Source organism: Ammospiza caudacuta, chromosome 3 (assembly GCF_027887145.1).
Source record: "Ammospiza caudacuta isolate bAmmCau1 chromosome 3, bAmmCau1.pri, whole genome shotgun sequence".
Classification (NCBI taxonomy): domain Eukaryota; kingdom Metazoa; phylum Chordata; class Aves; order Passeriformes; family Passerellidae; genus Ammospiza; species Ammospiza caudacuta.
Window position 1 is genome coordinate 66,794,432 of NC_080595.1, and position 21,689 is coordinate 66,816,120.

Consider the following 21,689-nt stretch of genomic DNA (forward strand, 5'->3'; position numbering starts at 1 on the left):
CTGTGGAGACTGATGTAAAGGAGTTACCTTGTTGATCCTTTCATCCCACCCTGTGAAAGACTTCAGTATTTTCATATTAGCAAAAGAAAAAAAAACCAACAACAAAAAAAAAAAAATCCCAAAAACCCAAACCTATCAAAGCAAATTAAAAATTGTATAACTATTAAAACCAAAAGACTACAAACTCTGGAACACTGTCTGTCAAACTACTGATCTTAATCCGCACTTAGTAACAAATACCCAGTGAAGACAAGAGCTGAAACTTATGTGAATATCTCACTTCTCTGTCTACATAAATAAGTTTAGATTTTCCAGCAAAAAGCCAAAGTAAGTTTTTCATTTCCCCAAATACTCTACACTGCATAGAAAGGCTGCTGCATCACTGTGTGCCACATACTTTTCTGGCCTTTAGCTCAGAAAAAGAAACTTTGAACACCTCCCTCCAGGACACTGGAATATTAGCTGATTAAATACAAAAGAAGTACAGGTTCAAAAAACATTTTAATTTTTTAAATTTGTTTTATCTGCATTCCAAAACAATTCAAATATTTATTGTAAAAAAAAAAAAAAAAAAAAGGCAAGTGTTTCAGAAATTTAATGCCAAGTTTAACCTGTTTCACTATATAACACAAGCATGCCAATTTGATGGCATGACTATTTTTTTTTATAAAAAACATCCCCCCCAAAAAAAAACCCCAAAAAACACTTTATTAACCTTTCATGCCAGAAATGTGCATTTTAGCTAAGATAAATCATGGACAGGACACGAATCCATCCAGCTGAAGTAACATCTGGACAGAAGGCAGGTATGCTCTATGCTTTCTCATAGTGGCGAACAGCAACCACATCACCAAAGGTAAGAGTCTGCAAGTCCAAGGGAAAGACAAACATGTTAGAGGCAGGACCATTTTCCACAATGGTTTGACACGTTATGAAATCCACGCTAGATATCAAGGTTGGTTTACATTATGTAATTTATAGAAAAACAAATAAATTAGATCGACATTTTAAATGAACAAGAAGCCAAACCTTAGCTAAGGTTCCCACAAGAAATGATACTTTCCCCTTGCTGCTTTATCACCCAAGAAATGCCTAATGCACATTTACAAGGCAGCTGCTAAAAATGTAACTTACTGTTTATTTTTTTAAATATAGGGTTGTTTTAATACAGATTTAATACTAATTTTCCCAAAGCGTATCCCACTAAGATGAGCAATCTAAAACTCCAAGGCCTCTATACTACTATGCATAAATACAAACTCTAGGAGAACATGTCTTAAAAGAATGCATTCTGTACCCTGTGTAGCTAGAACTACCAAATACTCTAAGTCACTGCAGTTGTGTTCTAGAGGGATTTCCTGAAGTAAATCAGGGCACCGCATTGTATTCAAATTCCAAAGGACAATGTTTTCTGTATATGTGTGATTTGTGCATAGTGCTTCAAAAACAAAAGTATAGGTTTTCCCTTGAAACACTTGCACATTGTGTATCAGTATGATTTAAAGTTTGTATTATTTGCAAGTCTTCATCCACACAGATACTCTGAAGTAATTAGGAAACAAAATAAGAGGTCTTCAACAACCAAGTCTGATAAATTAGTATAGCTGAAAACTTTTTTTTTGAAAGCTACAGCTCTGTGCCATGAAAAGTGCTATCCTGGACATTAGCTATAGTAACTTACAACATTTATGCACCCTATAGTCTTGTTTCTAAGAAGTCTGGAAAAGCAGGTAAATTTAAACTCAGACTTTTCTCCACATTATTGCTGTTTATCCTAGTTTTTAAACACGCTAGGATGACTAAATCCTTTATTTTTAAAAATGAAAATGCTGTTAGGTCCTGCAATATTGAAATTTTATTTTCACAGAAAACTACTTGTTCTGTGTAAGTAAATACTATTTATGGGTGTATACATAAAGCAAGTTTTCAGAGAAGTCCAAATTGCCACTGGCAACAGATAACTTCCTATCTAATCAAGAACTTTATATCATTACAACTCACCAGGACTTTTTTCTTTGGTTTTTGTAAAAAGTCTAGAAAGAACATATATACTCTGGAAATCCACAGGCTGGCCTGCCTAACGCCACTAGCAACTTTTAATTGTTTGTAAAACAAGACACAGACCAAACCAAAATAAATATTTTAAAAATCCCTGCTAGCTTTCCTCGCCAACCAGTTTAAGAATTTGCCTAAGTCACAGTGTTCACAAAGTTTGAGGTAAGGGTAAGTTGGGAGTGTTTGTGGTGCATGTGAATGCTCAGTGTACTCCATACTTACCATTACCATTTTGCCATCCTTTATTTCTCTCACAAAGTTTGTCTCTTTGCCGTCCCATTTCTGTACGTGCACTAGCTTCTCTCCATCCAGGGTCACAACTGACTGTGAGATACCCAGAAACACAAAGACATGCCTTTATTTAAGGTACTTGGGATTCTGCTCACACATTCAGCATGCACTCTTCTATTGAAGTCTCTTCAATAGATGGATGTGGATCGAGAATGATAAAGAGTCCTGGCCATTTTAAAGCCAAGGCTATGAATCATCCTCGTTTTAATCATGAAATCCACACAACTCTTGCTTGTGTCGAAGGATGAAAAAATTGTTTTCTCTGAGTTCTAATCTCACAAGAACTTGCTTCAGATGTGCCTTGGAATAATATCTGATGTTAAGCCCCCAAAAGTGCAGGGAAAACGGCATCTGACTATTTTGACTGGGAAGGATTATGCCAAATGATGTTTAGCTTGTGAGAAAAGCAGGCAACTAACACAATTGACACTGGAAGACAGAGAGGGAGCCGGCAACGCGATACACTCAGAAAAGGCATGGGGTGTTTAAGCAGGCAGGGCAAGCAAGACTCAGTGTTGCCTTTTTTTCCTGCCCTTTGCTGCGCTGTAACAAGTTGCAGCAGAAATTACATCTTTTTCTTTTGACCCTACCAATGGCAGAGCCTGGGAGGCAGGGGAGGCAAGAAAAAGAGAGGCGGCTGCAGCCCGAGTTCACTTACTTTGCAGTTTCTGTCATCGGGGGTAGTTTCATCAAATTCCTCTCCGAGTTTAAAGCTGATTTCTGTGTTTTTGAAAGTGCTTTGAGTTCTGATCACTACTTTGTCCCCCTCGGTGCTGATAATCACAGTGGGTTTAGTCACATTCCCCACCTGCCGTGTTGCAAACCCCACTCCTAGACCATTCAAGGGAAAAGAGAAACATCAAACTTCGGAATTTTTACTTTTTTTTCCCCCCCCACATATCGAAGTACAGAGATCTTTCACCCCGCTCTCCAGCTGCAAGCTGTCCCTGTGAAACGCTGCTTTCTGTTTTTCTCGTGCCCCGGTACCGAGACTCTCCACCGCTACTGTCCGCCCCGCGGTAGCTCCGCGCCCTCCCTCGCCGCCGAGCACGGCAGCTCCGCACTCCGTCCGCGGCCCCACGCACGGCCGCGATCGCTTCCGCCGCTCAGAGTTCCAATTCCTTATCACTCCAGCATAATGATTGCTTTTCTGCTTGGTTGTTTCAAAGTTATCCGCACGCAGCACGTGCTCGTCCTTCACACGCTTCCCATAGCCCGGGGGCATTTTCCGGAGCCTCTCCCACACAAACACACCCGCCCCCCCAGGTGAGTGACTCGCATCGAATTAGCTCTATGGATGGAAGCACAGCCAAAATCACCCCCTCCATCACCACCGCTGCTGCCAATATCTCATCTACGCCTCTTGCAATAGCGGGGAGCCTTTTAAAAAATTTTTTTCCAGATGGTGAAAAATTCCAGGGTATCCCAAAGTGCCGCCGCCCGGCCGTACCTACCCAGTGCCTTCATATACTCATCGAAGTTGTGGCTGTCTACCAACTTCCAGGTGGCGCAGAAAGCCTCGACCATGGCGGCCGGCTATGAGTTCCAAGCGCGGTGCCGGGGATAGCAGGAGCGCCGATGCCGCCGCGCCGCCCCGCATTTAAAGCCGGCGCCCGGCGGGGAGCCGGAGGCGGGGAGCGGTCGCGGTCCGCCCCCGACGCCCGCAGCGCTGGGGGAGGGCGCTCCCGCCGCCGGGGAGGGGGCGCGGGGTGGCCGGCCGGGCGCTCGGCGGGACGTGGAGGGGGCAGGGAGAGGGGCTGCCTCCGCCGGCCGCGCCACTCATGGCCTGAGCCACCCCGGGGACACCCCCGCCCGCCCGCCGTCACGGGAACGCGCGGGCTGAACGAGAAGCGGGCACCCAGCGTGAAAGGCTACTGAGTGAAAACATGGGATCGTAAAGCTACTGCAGAACGCCAGCTCTAAAAGTTTTCCCATGAAGATTTTCAAGGCCATTTTGGTGCTCACCAAGTACAGATCCCTTTACCCACAATGGCATCTGTATGGATGCTGCCTGAACTTGGTATTTGGTGTTCCTGGCTCTTAAGGGCATCTTGGCTCCACAAGTGTCATCATTTGGAGGTTAAGAATGAAGAAAAAGAGCTTAAAACCTTTTATTTTTCATTTTCTTTTTTCTTTTTTTCTTTTTTCTTTTCCCATCTTCATTCTAGTTGTTCCTCGAAATTTGTTGAAGGCATTAGGTGGTCGTCTTGTCTCATCTTGAGTGCTTTTCAGAAAGCAGCCTGTCTCTGTGGGACATCCCATGGTGCCAGCTTTTCCTGACCTTTGGCTTGGATGGATTCCAGAATAGTGAATACAGCACTTCAGCTCTTGCAACAAAACTCAGGGACTGAGTGAAAGAGAATTTACGTGATTTAGGAACAAAACCTCAACAATTTTCCATCTAGTTCAGCCATACAAAATAGAAACAATTAGGAATACTTTCCTAATATTTTAAAACTAGTTTTTGACCATCATTTGCATTTCATTCAGGCTCTTGTAGTATGGCATATTCTTTGGATGTAGGGCAAATTATATTTCTGGTGGGATTTTGATTTAAGCATGTCAGACACATTGGATGGGGCATTGAGGAGCCTGGACTAGTGGAATGGTCCCTGACCATGGCAGGGGGCTTGGAACTGGATGATCCCTTCCAACCCAAATCATTCTATGACTCTGTGATATTAAATTCTAAATTACTTTAGCAATATTCTCATTAAATGTCTCCTCACCCAGTATTGACAGGAAAAGTTATCTGCTCATACAGATTTTGTTTGCAGTAGCCCTGGAGCCCTTGTTTATTATTCTGGTGCAGATGTGTGCACAGAGCATGGGAGAGCTCGTGCTGTTTTGCTTGCTGGGGCTTGTATACAACCAGCCTCATGGACTTTGTGATCTAAAACTCCTGAAAATGATTCAGTGCCACCCCTGGTAGCTGGACTCCTCAAGCACACTTCTGCCTTGCACCTTCTTCCAGACAGTGCTGCAGCCAGGCCTTTGGGAGGCAGCCTCTTCAGGATCCTTCATAATTTAAGCAGTCATACCTATACTGATGGGACAGCTCTGTTCTGCTATGATTTCTCAATGTATTTAAATAAGACAAGTACTTAGTGGGATGACCTGCCCTTAAGGGGAAGGAAGCACATAAGAATTTCTTAAGAAAAATACGTTCTTTAACACTTTGCACCATGCTTCAAACATAAAACAGGGTCTGTCAAAATGTTCACATTCCCTCTTAAGCGGATAGGTTGCCAGAGTCCTCACATCATGTTTTATGATGGTGAGATACCACTTGTCTGCATTAGTGATGATTTGGGACCAGGGTAAATCAACAGTAGGAAATGTTACATTACTGACTCCTTTGTGGGGTGACAAGCCACAGTTCAAAATGTTTTCCATAGCATCTTATGCCCTGTGTTTGGTTGTGGAGCCTTATGCAAGAGTTATGCCAATGTCAAAAACTAGAACAAGTCATCTTGATTGACATAAATGCTTTGCTATGGCTGAAACAGAGATCTTGGTGTGAAATACACGGACCTGGTGTGCATTTTGGGTTCCTGCACAGGATACCAGCTTGGGGTTTCTTTTGTGCTGTCAGCACTTGGATGGTTTTGACACACTGAGTACTCCTGTGACAAACAGTATCTCTGGAGATTCTGAACAGCCAGGGATTCATTCTCCTTTACACTAAACCCTTTACACCACCCAAGCAGTGTAAGTAGGCACATTTGCAGTCCCTGTACAAGGTCTTCTTAAAAGATGAAAATTCTGCAGCAAGATATCCCTGTGTAATGAGTAATCCTTGCTTCCAAAGGCCATCTAGTGAGACTGCTCTAACCTTCAACCTTCAAATACAGGACAGACGACCTGATTTTGGCTACTTTTCCCCCTGTTATATCCCTGCTTCATATGCTCTCACACATTCAGAGAATGAGGCTGTCAGTCTCATTCAGCCTTCATTCTGTACTCAAAAGAAAAAAAAAAAACATTACTTCTTCAGGAAAAAAAAAAAAGTGTGAGGGGTATGGGGAGGAAGGGAGCACCACAAGATGGTCACCAGGTGCTGAAGTAGAAAAGTGTGACCATGAGGTTCTGTCATATGTGGATTCCTCATAATCTGTGTCAGGAACTACGGAGCATCTAACCACACCAGCCAGTCACTATAGGCTTAGTGTCTTACTGTAGAAAAGTAAAACTTCTTCTCTGTCCCTCTCTGCATATAATGCAGGCAGGGCTCTCCTGCTACACCAATTCAGTTAATCTCTGTCTTTTCACCGTCTTTGTAGTACAATAGTCAGGAATACTATGCTAAGGGGATACTATGTTATAAGACCTTCAGATAACGCAGTGATGATTGCATTATTCAAACATTTCTGGCAATGAAGGTCCAGGAACTGCAGAACATCTTGTACCCATATGTGCAACAAAGGGCAGCAGTGATACCAGGGCCTAACTCCCCTGGTACAAAAGCAGATGTAGGTACTCAGAAGCCTTTTAGGAATTGAATTCCATTGTAAGCCAACAGGATTCACGGTCCTAGCTCACTTAGGCATTTCTTTAAACTCTTTGTATTATGAAACGTATAGGGAGCTACTTTTGAATTAAAGAAACTGAAAATAATGTGCAGCTGAAAGAAGTTTCCTCTATTTATGGACAGCATGCTAGGGTATTCTCAGCAAATTTTAAGCTTGTTTGAAGTCCTGCTGTAAATCTTTGTGCAGCTTTGATCTTAGTGTAATAAAGAAATGAACAGAGTTTAGTGGCTATTGTGTCAGACAGGATGAGTGTGATTCTTCAGGGCTGAGTGTGATTTTGTTTTTGGAGCTGCAGAAAAACATAATGTCAAACAGGGCAGTAGAATGTTCTTAACTAAAATTACTGTGTATGTCTCTTAGCTGTCTAAGAGATTTGCTGATCTCCCTAATAAAAAGAAACCACCTCAGTGCTGTTGGTGAGTCACAGAAAATACCTAGGTTTATTTACTCCATCAATGGACAGCTAATTAGAAATCCCAGGTTCAAAAAGAGATAAATGCCTCATGGAGAAGACATCCACGTATGCAGCTGCACAAGCAAGCGGTCACAGAATGGCCCCAGGTACAAAGCATCTGTATGAATCCAGTTTTGAGCTGTGTAAATGCCATGGGAAGGGTTTTGCTGGAGCTTTGGACCGGATGATAGGTGAGGTGCAAGGTAAGGCAAGGTGTAGGCAGGAGCAGGAAAGACATGTTACCACAATATCCTTTCTAAGAGCATGACATATCTTGGGCAAAACTTAGGAACATGTTCAGCAGGTTTCCTGCCACTGTAAAGCTCAAGCAAAATAATGCCAGGACAGGCTAGCGTTAGACACAAGTCATGTTAAGGTCTAATTCTGGTGTTGGTTGCTAATTGGTGAAAACTAAATGGACTGTGATCATGCATTTCATTCTTGTAGACTCTCTCTTCTGTTACAAATTGGTGTGACATGAGTTTAGGAGAGTCCTGGAAAGTAAACACCCACTAATACCTCATTATGAACTATTAGACATATATTTGGATTGGTTTAAGCTGGGAGGACGGCTGGTTGACAATAATTTAAAGTAAACAAATGCTATGAAATATCTTCAGGGTGTTCTCTGCTTCTGAAAGGCACTTGAGAGGTTGTTAGCTCTTGTTTAATATTACTGTGTCACTTACATTTAGATTACTCAAGTCAGACAATTTCCTCAAAGATTTAGCCTGCATTAAAGCCAGCCACTCTCCTGGTTCCCAGTTCAATTTATTGAAGATGAAGTTCCTTTAATTTTGTGCTATTAGGCCTTTGTTATTTTAATATTTGTCTTTTCTTTCTTTTACATTTAAGAATAGAAAAACTATTTAAAAGCCTTTGAAGTGTAACAGAAATGTCTGATACTGTGTGTCACTTACAATAGCTCTCTAGGTACTGTAAAAAATCAATACAAGAAATAAGCTTTCCAGACTTAAAATTTCAGCACGGGTATATGTAAGGAAGCAAGAAACAAATTTGCATAAATAAGCAACCTGACTATTTCAGGGGGTAATAATAACTCAGAGAAATTTAGAAGGCATGTGAATACTATGAACATACTAAATTGAAATAATTCTTATTAGAAGGAATGGAAAAATAGCACATAGGTTTAAAGAGATTAGGTAACTTGCATTTGACCTGTTGCAGCTGATTCTGAGAGACATGTAGATTTGGTGTTCAGGGCAGAGTAGTGAGAATATTAATAGAGCAGAAAGACCCTCTGTATTAAGGTTCAAGGACTGTATTATAGCAAAGGAGGGAATGATTTTTGTCATGATTCATATTCTATTCCATCAATATAAATTTTACAGTGTTAAAGGTACAAGTTTAAGTTGTCATACATCACAAATATCATGTTCTCTTTCTGTAGCCCTAGAATACGCTATGGAGGGTGTCAAATATGTAACTAAACATGAGTATTTGGAGTTCAGTATAATGAATCTCAAGCTAATCAATCCCAAGGTAAATCCTTTCAGCAAAACAAGAAACAACTGTGCAATTTGCAGGGCTGAATTTAAGAAATTTTTGGAATGGCTTAATGTACCTTCATTCAGTTTGTCCATCTGAAGCACTCGATTTTCTACAATATACTGAAATCACTCTCAGTGCCAGCTGAAATTTAGGCAAGAAGTAAACTCAGGTTTATTTCACTGAGTTTCAAGAATTCAAGAATTTAAGAGAACAACTACTGTATTTGTAAAACAGTTGCAAAGTTACAACTCAGCTCATTAATTACCTGCATTTGGATATTACTAAGGTCTTCCTCTCTTCCACTGAGCTAGGGACTGACAGGACACAGTCACAGCCTTTTGGAGGCAGATATGATCTCCCAGATGCAGCTGGAGCCACACTCCTCTGGGTTTGTGTCCTCTAAATTGGAATCTCTCACTCAGAGCAAACTGTTTCCTCAGAAGTTTTAAAGAGCACTGTAGTGCATCTGGAGAAATATATGAATTCCAGTCTTGATAAATAATTTAATTAGGTTATCAATTTATGGGCCTGTCACGGATGAATAAATGCCTGATACAGATCAGGCATTTGAAATGAAACCTCATGCTGGGTGACCTAGCTGGAATTACATACCTAACCTGATTCATTCAAGAGTGCAACCATATCCCTGCTTTACATATTGGTTTGTGACCAAGCCCTGACTCATTGCTGAGTTTTCATTAATCTAAATACGTAAATTTCCTGAAACACAAAATTTTAGAGCAACTTGAGCATTGCAGGTTTACTACAGCTCATAACTAGCTTTAAAAAAGGACTACAACCAAGACAAATTTGGGGAAAATTTTGGTCATATTGGATGTTTGGAGACAATCCCAGAGAAATGGTGGTCTCTTCAGTCTGGTACACAAAACTACAGTCACTGTAGGAAAGTTAGAAGAAATTTATATTGAAAATGAAGTGCATATTAGCTGTGGGGAGACTTAAGCCTTTGGCAAGCTTTCAAACTGCCTTACAAGGCTTTTCAACCCTGTAAATTGTAAACTATGCTAACAACCACATCTATTGGACATGATGCAGGAAGTAATTCAGAGAAGTTCTATATCCTGGATTATGCAAGAAATCACATGAGTTGGTCACAATAGACAAGTCTATACCAGGAAACTTAAAAGCACATCCTACTTGCTAAGTGTAGGTTCGTAGTTTGCCAAATCCAGTTTGTTATGGGAAAAAGTACAGATATACACAGAAAGGAAAGCAGGCATGTAGTCCCTGCCTGGATAATCATGGGACTCACTTTGTGGACTGTACTGCACTAGGTGCCAGTAGGGACTTATAGATACTGCCACTGTTCCTTTAATTCCCTACATTCATGTGTACATGTTATGCCACTAATTCCCTACATTCATGTGTACATGTTATGAAAGGTTTCCCCCTCAGTGTGGCAACAGTAAACATAAACCAGACCCTCTGTGGTCAAAATCATTAACTAATCTTGTAATATTTAAAGAATGCTTCTAATAGCATCTTCCTCCAGACCTTTGAAACTTTCTTGAGTGACTGATCAGCCATGCACCCAGAGCTCAAAACATCCAGAGTCCAGAGCCAGTGGAGGGTGCAGGACCAGGCTGACTTCCTAGCCCCATGACTGGCTCAGATGCTCTGATAAAAGAAGGGCTATGGAGCAGAAACGTGGTGCAACTGTCATGCCTTGAACTCCACCTCATTGCCCTTCGTCTTCCCTCCCTTAAATATACTCCTTCTTACATTCCAGCATTTCATTTCATCCTTTGTAAATCTACCTAGAAATTTCGAGTCACAATAGTCAATGCTAAAAGAAAAAAAAAAAAAAAAAAAAAAAAAAAAAAAAAAAAAGGATGCAAAGTTCAAAGGCTGTCTGAAAGAAGATGCCCGGAAGAAACTTATTTCAGCACTTTTTTTAGATTGCAACAGCACCTCTACTTGCATAATGACATGTTATTTGTTTTCCACAGAAGCTTTCCCTGCCTCTGTTAAGAGACAAGGGCCGTTCTGGGCCTGGCTCAAGGGTGTCTCATGAATCTGTCTGATAAAGTAAAATTTACCCAGTACTTTGTGAGAGGAACAGAAATGTCTTTCTACCATCTTATTTTAGTGAATACGGAGGTAATGAAAGAGATTAGTTTCTTGTATGGAGTGTTGAAAGCACTAACGCTTGATGTTGGGCTTGAGGTGTGAGTGTGTGAAGCAAGGGCTGAGCACTGAAGACAGAAAAGGAGCAGGTGTATAAGCTTTGAACGGAGTAAGAGGACAAATCAAGAGGGAAGGAAGGAACGGGATAGGATTGGAATATTGAGTCCCCTTCCCCTTGCTTGGGAAGGCGCGGGAGTTGCGGCGCCCGGGGCCCGTGTGGGGACGAGCAGCCGCTGGAGCGAAGGCCGCGCCAGGGCAAGAGCGCCCTCTGCCGCCAGCGCCCGGGGGAGTCCCGTCCTCGGTCCCGCGGCGCTGCCACTGTCCCCGCTCTTCTTCAGGGCAGCGATGCGGAGAACCAGGTCCGGACGGAGACCCGAAGTCCGCCGTGCCCGGGGGGCCGGGAGCCGGGGGACGGACAGAGGCTGTGAGGAAGGCGAGGGCCCGGCTGTGTGGCTGGCGCGGGCTCGGACGCCATCTTGTGGTGCCGCCTGTCGGCTGCGGAGCCCATCCCTCGGGAATGCTGCTGCGCCCTTAGGAAACTGGGTACGTTACTGGGAACCTGCTTTTGGAATACTGCTGGGCATTAGCAGCAGTTCACATGCTCCTTCTTTTTAGGTTTGCACTGCTGATATATCATTGATAAACATGCCCGAGGAGTCTGGAAATAAAAGCACAGAAAGCCCTACACAGTAGGGTCAAGTCAGTCTTTGGCAGATTAGCTTTCCCATACATTGTGTGATAAACTCTGGATTTACAGCATCAACCCTTGAACAGCAGAGCCCCAGGAATAAAGCACTGGTAGGGATTGTCTAAATCCTCACATCAGGGCATTTACATTGCAAGCAATTATTATAAATATATTTAATACAGAAAAACCCACAGCACACAGGTAACCACCCCTGCCCCTCTAACAAACAAACAAAAAGAAATAAACACACACACACACACACACACACACACACACACAAACCACACAAACAACAACCATGAAACCCCACAACACTATTTATCAAATGTAACTCTTGCACCAAAATCCAGAGATCTGGGATCAGGATGTGGCACATGCCAAGGTGAAGTGGTGGCCTTCCTGTTGCTTACAATCCATTGGGATGGTCCCAGTGGGCTGAAGATGGAAATAAACCAAGACAGTAAAGGAAGAGCTCTCAGTAATCATTGCTACTTACTAGCGAAAGTAAAAAAAGCTGCAGGTTGAGAAGATGAAACACAATTACCCCTAAAAATGGTGAAAACAGTCATCTGTGGTGGGATTTGCACCTAAGCCCAAATTGCAGAGAGGGCATCTAAAGCAAGGTAGGCTGCAAGCCAGACTCAGACACCTGTTTTACAGTATGAGTTTATGGGTTGAAACACAAGATGCCTCCTGATTGCAATCACATGGATTTCTGTATACAGAGGCACCAAGGTTCTGGGCCCACAGCAAAACTCCTGAAAAGAACATGTTGGACATGCTAGAGACATTCTGCCTCTCACCAGCCCAGCTGGCAGCCGGGTTTGAGGTCTCTCAAACGTGTCTCCTCTCACTGCCTTGCACAGCCTACCGGAGGGCACGGGATCCCACTAGATGGCAGGACAGTTTAAGCCTTTGCTATTTCTACTTCAGAGCAAGTGCCCTGGGGTCCCGGTGGGCTCAGCCCTACTGGTCTGTGCTGTCTGGACCAGGGGAAACCCACACTCGCCACTCTCTGGGGCTTATGCTCACTGAACACACATGGAGAAATCCATGGACAAGTCTTTGTTCAATTCTGTTCCATGGACTTTAGCACACACAGAGCACTAGCAGACAGAAGAGAGGAGTATGAACTAATATTAATTTGCTAAATCTTGAAGTATTCATCTTTATGTGCATGATACATAAAGGCTATTTAGCCTACTAATGGTGGCAGGTAAAATGATAGTAGTGGTAAAGGATAGTTTAAGCTTCTTATAGCCACTGCTCTCTTGTAATTTTTAAGTAACCAAGTGCAGTTATATTTTCTTAATGATATCTGGAAAACATCAAGGTAATTTTTCTATATATTCAAAATACCTAAATTGTTTTATATATGCACAATAAAATTACAAGGGTACTTCCTGCCTTTTTTTTAGCATGCTAAGTGGATAAGAATGGATAATTGCTCAATTATGTTCTAAAATATGGACACAACAAAGTTACCTTTTTTGCTTGGTACTAAAATGAAATTCTTTGCTTTGTGAAAGCCCAGGATAGCGCTGTAAGATAATGAAAAAGATGCTATTACCTGTACCAAACTTGCTGGAATGGAAATTGGGATTAATGCATTATAATACCAGATTAGCCTTAATAGAAGTTTGCTGCTGTCATTTATCAAGGTAATTAAGTATGTACCTTATTTTAGGCACCTAAGTAGTTCTATTGACTGCTGTGAGACCTGTCTGCATTTAAAGTTAAGCATGTTTTAAAATACTCAGGTTGATTCAGGGCTATAACACTGTGGCCATGTGAACCAAGAGAATGCAGTGTTCTCAATTACCCATTAGTTGAACTAAGGGAGGTTGGTACGGCCAGCATAATGGTTGAAACTGGATAAACTGGCTCAGTGATAAACATATTCAGAAGCACTTCATTTGCTCTTTACAGACTCAGCCAAAGTTTAGTAGGACTATTATCTGTCTTCAGCACACTAACAAGAAAATGAACCAAAGTTTCCCCCAACTTCAGCTTTGCTTTAGATGGGAACTCTGCCCAAGCCCCAGAGTACTGGACAGCATGGCACAAAGCCCCTCAGACACCCTAAAGGGGTGAGCTCCCTTCTGCCTGAGGCAAGAATCATGCACAACTAATAAACTCTGCTCCAAAGACCAAAGCTCATACAGTACAATGTCTCCCACATCAGTCAGTTTGTGAGGCAGTTTATACTGGTCAGAAATGTGCACTTGGCTCATAACTAGAGAAATTTGGTACAATTCAGGCATTACTTAATATTCTTATTGCAACAACTAACTCGAAAAGAGATCTCTCATGCAGTCTAGATTAATACTTGTTTAGACACAAACTGTACATGCACATGGCAAAGAAGCATTTCTGTATTTGTAACTTGGTTAATTTGCAGTTAGATAATACACATATAACATATTACAGATCTTTTAAAAATGTTCATCCTGCTTTTAATTAAATTCCGTTTTAAATTTTAGTTTTTACTACTGCATTTTTTTCAAATTTGCTGTTAAAATTCTTTTTTATATGCAACATATTTTCAAAGGCAGGTTCATTTAGCTCAAGTACAAAGTAAACACCTGAGTGCTTACAATAAATTCCCCAGGGTGTCAAGCATTTTGGACAAGTTACAAATTATACATCTGTAGGGGGATAGAATATAAGAAAATAAAGATAGTGTAGAAAGTAATCTTACCCCTAAGGAGTTGCAGCTGGGCCAATTATCAAAGATTAGGAACAGGCCTGACTTTAACAGGCCACAGCTGTAACCAATGAGAAGAAGAGTGCTATAAAAGAGTGGGTTGGTGAAGAAGAAAGAGTCAGTGCTCTGAGGAGTTGTCCATGAGAAATACCAAGAAGATATGAAACTTTTGTGATAAGGAGACAACACGATGGAACCCCTGCAATAAGATGACAACATATATTTGTGAGCAGTTAATGCCTTTTATGTATGTAGTTATAGATTGGGGATTTTTTACATAGAATTTAGCACATGAATAATTTGCTAAATTCAGCTGGTTCATAATTGGTATTTTTATAGCAAAAAATTTCAAACTAGCTTAGATTAACAAAGTACCTAAAGTATCTATTCCTGTAACCCAAATTTCAATGTCTGTATTGTATCAGAGAGGAAATTAAATATATCCAGTGCTGCAAGTGTGAAAGAAGTGCAGAATTTGATATAGGCCATGACCCAAAGAGCAAAGTATATAAGAACTTATGTTTCAGTAATACTCATAATCTTGATTTTGATGGGATCACCATAGCTTCCTCTAATTTACCATTTTTACGTACTGTGATGCTGTAAAGGAGGCTGGTACAGGAGAATGGGACTACAACCCAGAAGAAGAGTGTGTACCACAAATACAGGTACCTCCTAGTCCCTCTCCACTGTGGTTTTCAGCTCTGGTCCTCTAGTGTCAGCTAGGTCACTCTCTCAGACTTTCTTAAGCCACCTGTTTTGATCCAGTGGAATAGATTATTTTACCTTTCAAAATTGGAAAAAAAAGCTGGGATGTTGCACTTGTTAAATGTAAACAGGTTTAAGAGGAGGGAACTAATTGTCAGTTCAGTTGAATTAAACTGCATCCTTTATTGAATGGTCCCCAAAAGCCAGGGTACGAGTAAATGCACAGTAGGAATGAAAGTTGTGCCTTACAAGCTCTCAGCCAGGTTTAGATTACACAAATATTTCATAGATGGAATACCAATCACATGTGGGATGTACCCATCAGAGATGCTTCTGCTATTTTCATGCTGTACGTAAGTGGCTGCTGCTCAAGGAATCGTGGAGGTTCGTGTTTGTACCCGAATCTTAAGTCTTCTACAACAAAGGAATGAATGCCAAGTGTTTTCAAGAGCATGACTGCCAAAACAAAACAAGTCCTTTCAGTAGAGAAAAAACTTTGCCTAAAATTTTTGTAAAAGTCACAATGATTGAAACATTTTTCACTGTCAGCAGACAAGAAAGCAAAACACAGATGAAATAAAAGAAATATGCATTATTGGGTTTTAAATATTGTCCTACAGGAGAAACATTAAGAAATAAACTGAAGACAGAAAAGATTATAGGTATTTAATTTCCACAGTGCGATTAAACAATTTTCATCATATACAAACATACCTACTTTACTTTAGGTACACATGAAAGCTACAATATTCAGCATGAAAACAAATGGCCGAAGTGGCAAGACTGCTAAGAGTGGGAGAACTGAGATGATCTGCCATAATCAAACAGAGGTAAGGAGAGTCTGAAAACAAACACTGATGTTTATGTAGTTTATAAAGCCTTCTGGTGACAGGAGTAGGAGAAAATTTTATTTTATGTAATTAATTTTTTTTCTCACACCCATCTACATATGTCTAATGAGAACAAAAATCTCAGGAGATAAATTACAGATAATGTCTGTAATCTAATATACACTTAATATCACTTTGTGGGAAGTGAACACATCTCTGTGCCAGAGAGAAAGGAGCTGGTTTGGGAAATTAAGAAACAGAATTTTTATTTTGAAACAATGATTAGTTCCTGGTAGGTATATTAATTGGAACTGTCAAAGAAGATTAGTTAGGATGAATACTATAACCAAAACTAGAGAGAAAACTGAAAACAAGAGATACATTCTTTAATTGTCTTCCTATTTGGATATGTAGAACATTGCTTTAGAAGGATGACAGTGGAAAGAACTGTATGCCATCCACATAATCATCTAGGTACAAGTGTGTTGCCAAGTCACGTCTGTGCTGCTAAAGTTGCTACCACACTTCAGAAGGGGTGACACAGGGAAACTGGGAAGTCTGTTGATGGGATTCATTAACCCAGGAGTCCTTAGGTGTTAGGAATCATTGTGTTTTCCTTCCGCCTCTTGACTTTCCAGCAAGGCTTTGGATGATGACTCTTCTCCACCCTCTGCTCCTGCATCTAAACAGAGACAGAGTTAAACATTTATACCACACACATTCTCACAGCTTTTTTAACGTGGTTTTATTTGGATTCACTGATCATCTCTGTTTGGACCGGCTCTTTACTACCAGTCATGGGTGCTTTAGAAAGAGAGATTAACTCAAGAGATTGAGAGGCATCTGTTGATGTTGATTTTCCCACTTCTTGTACAGGGTGACCAATCTGCATTTGTCTGTAAAAAATAGATTGGAAATGACTTTGTATTATTGTTTTTTTTTTTTGGGTAATTTCCAAAATCAAATTAAAATGTCACATTCCTTTGAGCACTGTGTGGTCTCAGGTAGATAACATTTCAGTTTATGGACATGCCAGTGTTCTGTCTGACCTTCTTTGACAAGAAATACCCATGTGAATTTACCCTGTCTTCACAAGAGTTTTTGTTACTCTGAGTTGGAAGTTCACTTTTCCACAGATTAGAGTAGAATGCTCGCATGACTGCTATAAATAAAAGCTTCCCAGTGTTTCTGGTCATTATATGTACTGTTCCATGCTGTTTCTTTTGATCAAGTTTACTCACTGAGAAGCAGAAACTCCTCTTGCCTTGGTTTCCTTGCAAACCATAATAATAATTTTCACATTACCTTCAAGCCCCACATGGTAGCACCAGTGGCAATAGCATACCCAAACCTATGGCAGTCCATAGCTTTTGGGGACAAGGAGAGGCCTGCTCAGCACATCTGGTTGTACAGTCCTCCACTTTATACTCCTCCATCTCCTCCACAGTCAGAATCTAAGGGGTACATTTTCACACTTGCTATAAAATATCAAAAACACCCAAAAAAGTTATATATCTTGGTCTCTACATATCACAGCAAATACATAATGCTGTACACAATTAATCAGCTAAAGCCCTTGGCAGAAACTACTTGATGTTTTAAGTCTGCTCAGAGATTCAGAGGCTTTGGAGTTCTATAGCAATAAAGAACCGAGTTACTTGACACCCTCCAGTCTTATGTAGCACACCACTGTTGTGGAAAGGGAGACAGAGCAATATCCTCTATTGGCTTTTTCTGTGCAGGCTGGACATTGAATATAAGTGGAGCCTTTCAGACAGGGCAGAGGAAAACAGTTTGTTAGAGGAAATCTAATCTCATACTTAGTGGCACTTAGGAGTACAATAGGTGCTAGTTAAGCTGCTGAGTGTTATTGGCAGAATGGTGCCCTAACACAGGTTACCAAATGTGGGAGACCAGTATAGCTTCTTGCTCTCAAACTTCTTGCAGCCTTTGGATCACCAGTGACACCTATCAACTATTCAACGAGGTTCCAGACCACCTGTGGAAAGTCTCAGCACTCCAAAACTTACACACCACCAGAGGAGGATCAGATATGATACAGATGGTCTGCATTTCAGAGTTAGGCTCCAATATAAATAGCTGGTGCCAGGATATCTTCTATTCATCTCACAAGAATGTCAACTCTGTGTGGCTTACAGAGCACATGGATATTTACATCATACAGGTATGGTCCTTGTGTATTCAAAAAAAAAAATAGAGCAAAGTCTCTTTTCTCTTCTAAACCAGCAAGTATTAGCACATCCTGTTCCTGACTTTTCATAGTAGCTAACAGTGTTTTAGAAAGAGGAAATGTATGATCCAATGAACAGTAGCTAAATTTGAAACAAGATGGAGAGAGTCCTCCTCACCATTTCCCGTAATCTTCACTTAATCTGAATTTGAGAGTAGCAACAAAATAGGGCATACTTTATATAGCCACATGTTCCATCTTCTCCACTTCTCTCATTTATCTGAAATCTTTGTTCAGAGCTACGAATGACTTTCCTTTTTAAACTACTTATTGTTAGTCAGAAATAGGCAAAAGAAATGCCTGTTAGAGTCCCAAATGTTTCACAAACTGTTTCCCTGCCACCACATTTGAACTTCAAAACTGTCTCTCCATTTTGATGAATTTTCCTTTGCTTGCTGCCTGATCAAAACTTTAGCTTACAACACAATGAAGCTGAAATTCCCATCTGATACTTGTGGATTTCCCATCCCCAGAAAGCACCCAAGTTGTCTTGGTGCTGCATTTTGTACTCACTTATTATCACTACTGTAAACTGCTGATAACAGAATGTGCTGCATTCCAACGTTCTCTGGCACAGTTATACATCAATGACAAAAGCCAAGGACAATTCGAGGTTCTTAATTGTTCTTCAAATCCTGGCAGTGCTGGTCCTGTATTTCTAAGAAAGCATCAGTACATTTTGCTAAACCTAACATAGCTACATTTCATTTCTTCTTCTTAATGAACTGGATGGAGACCAGGAGAGGAGGACTATTGTGTCATCTGGAGGGCTAGACACTTATCTTATGCCATGCAATAAGTTTTCTTATTGAAAGACTTGCACTCTTTCCTTGTGTTTGTTTTGTAGGGACATGATTTTCATGTTCATAGGAAAAAATGTCTCTTCAATACAAAATAGTACCTTCTTCCAGAATCCATTTAGATTCTTATTTTCCTCACTTCTTCGGGTTCAAGTCAGGATGTGGTCATTCCACCCTTCTCATTCCAACAAGAAATGTTCTTTCTCCATGCTCAGTAGATAGGCCCATGTGGGGTTTAGATTACAGAACCCCAAACACCTGACTATGAATTAAATCACCAAAATAACAATTTGAGATCAAATAAATCCTTCTCCCTGGCCTTTACTGTGCTTTAGGAGGCTGTTCACCTAGCATCCTGTAATTTCTCCGGGCAGTGTAAAAGGAGGATATACAACCCTGGAGACCAGGAATCCCTTTAATGATCTACTTCAGTTCTGAGATTCATGAACTGTTCACACCTTAGCACAGGCTTGCTTTCTCCTTTGCTGCACTCACACCATCACTGCTCCTGGATGTGGGACCATCTGTTGTGGTGACACCACAACAGCAACCATGAAGGGCATGAGAAGAAAAGTTTTTCTGAAAATTCATCTGATTCAGATTAAAAAAAGTAGGGACAGACCATGCTCAGGCCCAGTTCATATTTTTTGTTTCTTAGGTATTAGAAATCAGATTTTTTCTGAAAATTCATCTGAAGTAACTCTGAAAGTGAAAAGAACTCACAAAGCTGGTGTTGATTACACCTGTGCTATATCAACAGAGCACCTTATTAAATTAGAGGACGTGGCAAAACAGGGCACTGGTCTCAGCAAAGTTGAAAGACTACTAAGCAGGAGTAAAATACTCTAAACACTGCTCTTAATGTATATGCCTGTATATTCTGAGAGCTGTCATTGTACCAACAGCACAGCTCTGCTGTCTTATGCAGTATCTCAGTGCAGTAGGACACTGGAACTTATAGCTGATGTGTTTTCCAAGTTGCCCGGACATACAACTGTGTTTTCTCACCCTTAAGGGAACTGGAATTCAGTTCCCAGCATTGAGCTGTTTCCCTAAGCTGCTAACACTGGATCTGTGGGTGGATATGGGTTAATATTAACTCGTCTCATTTGGAGGCACAAGTGATAACTGCTTTGGAAGGTTGAATTTAATTCTAAATGATGAAAGGAATAGTAGTATTGGTTTCAAAACTGCACGGTGGTGGAAGTCTTTAAAAAAAAAAAAAGAAGGACGACTTCATATAAATGTCCTTTTCTGAATGCCCAGCCATTACCTTCTGAAACAGAGAGCTCAGCCAGTTTGTGTGGCAGGTCTGAAGTCCCAGCACCAGCAGGAGAGCCCAGGATATCTGGTAAGGCGTTTCGGCGGCCTGACCGTCCTGATGAGGCAAAATCTGTGACCACAGGCTCTACATCAGTCATTGCTGACTCCTTTCCTCATAGCAACATCTGCATACAGAACAAACAGAAGAAGAAAACAGCTGTAGCCTGATAGATTCTAAGCACCTGCTCAATGGTCCAATAGCCAGAGGCTTTGCCCAACGGTTCTTTTGTTATTAAAAATGATACATTTCAATACTGAGTGTTTAAACTTCATTTCTTCCCCTGAAGAGGCTAGAAGAATGTCTGTGCACGTCCTTACCCGTGCCATTGGCACATCAGACTAGCACAATGAACAACTCTGCATGACAAGAAACCAGTGAATAGGGTCAGCAACAGCCCTTTCTGCCAGCCATCTCTACGTCCTTTTACAACGACCTATTCCCTTTTTTTAAAGCGTTTTGCCATACAACCACTTGGAAGAAACTAAAACTCTGTTGTCGTACAGTCTGTGTGAAGTAAAGCATGTTTTCCTTATTATGAATCTTGTTGAGATTCTTATTTAGAATCTTGTTAGAACAAACTTATTTCACAAAGAAGCAAACTACATAAAATGACCTCTCAAAGCACAAAATAAAACTCTTTGTAGAATTTCTTTATCCTTCACAGATCAAACCACTTGTTTTCCTCTGCTGCTTGTTAGCCTGGTTTAACCTTCACTTGAGCATGTGACTTCTATCTAATAAATAACTGAATACTGGAAATAATGAAACCAACTGTATTCAGCTCCTGCGATCCCTGTCTCAAAGCCCATTGAGCAGAATGGGAAAACTGAGGACTACAATGGGCTTTCGATCAGGTTCAGAGATGTTTGCATGGTCACTATCAGCAGATGAAGTGTGAACACCTAGACCAGAAGGATACTTGGCTGCAAGTGGCACATAGAGTGTGAAAACTGCCCTTAGCAGTCCCAAAAGGCTATAATACAATCAATTTACACAATAATGTGATAATTAACAGACCAATTTATAATAATTAGGTATCCATTACTCAATTCAAAACAATAGTTACTTGCTCCATATGAATGGAGTTTTGTTTGCCATGTGGGAGCAGGAATGTTGTCTCTGTATAAATATGGTCAACATTTTGTGTGGGAAGGGATACAGATGGTACTGGAGACCAATCTGACTGAAGGCTGTCAGCTTTTGGTTGACAACTGGCTGTATTTAGACTAAGAACTGGATATGGAAAGCATCAATCATGTTAGTGTTGATCATATAAGATGCAGAGCATCACAGTCCCCTTTTAAATTTCTGCCATGCTTGGAAAATATCATTGCTTTCCTTTCACGGATAGAAAAAATTATACAAATAGATATCAAACATTACTTGCTC

General features: G+C 40.9%; 2 protein-coding genes across 5 annotated transcripts in view; both read right to left on the reverse strand.

Annotated features, from left to right (window-relative positions):
- Positions 1-559: 559 nt before the first annotated feature.
- On the reverse strand, positions 560-3,955 carry FABP7 (fatty acid binding protein 7). The gene is made up of 4 exons (XM_058801838.1): positions 3,801-3,955; positions 3,005-3,177; positions 2,278-2,379; positions 560-864 (listed from the first exon to the last, which is right to left on the reverse strand). The coding sequence occupies exons 1-4, from the start codon at positions 3,871-3,873 to the stop codon at positions 814-816; spliced, it is 399 nt and encodes a 132-aa protein (XP_058657821.1). The 5' UTR covers positions 3,874-3,955; the 3' UTR covers positions 560-813.
- Positions 3,956-15,430: 11,475 nt separating this feature from the next.
- PKIB (cAMP-dependent protein kinase inhibitor beta) overlaps positions 15,431-21,689 on the reverse strand; it is a 54,219-nt gene continuing 47,960 nt past the window's right edge. For all 4 annotated transcript variants that reach the window (XM_058802325.1, XM_058802324.1, XM_058802328.1 and 1 more), the window contains exons 2-3: positions 20,250-20,424; positions 15,431-16,607 (exon numbers count right to left, since the gene is read on the reverse strand). In XM_058802325.1, the coding sequence (XP_058658308.1) occupies positions 16,522-16,607; positions 20,250-20,397 (234 nt within the window). In that variant the 5' untranslated portion in view covers positions 20,398-20,424 and the 3' untranslated portion in view covers positions 15,431-16,521. The remainder of the gene's footprint in view (positions 16,608-20,249; positions 20,425-21,689) is intronic.

Excerpts from the sequence above, each read along its gene's own strand:
- FABP7 (XM_058801838.1), bottom strand. The coding sequence starts at position 3,873 with ATGGTCGAGGCTTTCTGCGCCACCTGGAAGTTGGTAGACAGCCACAAC. Across the intron at positions 3,178-3,800 it reads TGAGTATATGAAGGCACTGG|GAGTGGGGTTTGCAACACGG; the intron begins GTAGGTACGGCC and ends TGAATGGTCTAG. Across the intron at positions 2,380-3,004 it reads CCGATGACAGAAACTGCAAA|TCAGTTGTGACCCTGGATGG; the intron begins GTAAGTGAACTC and ends GGTATCTCACAG.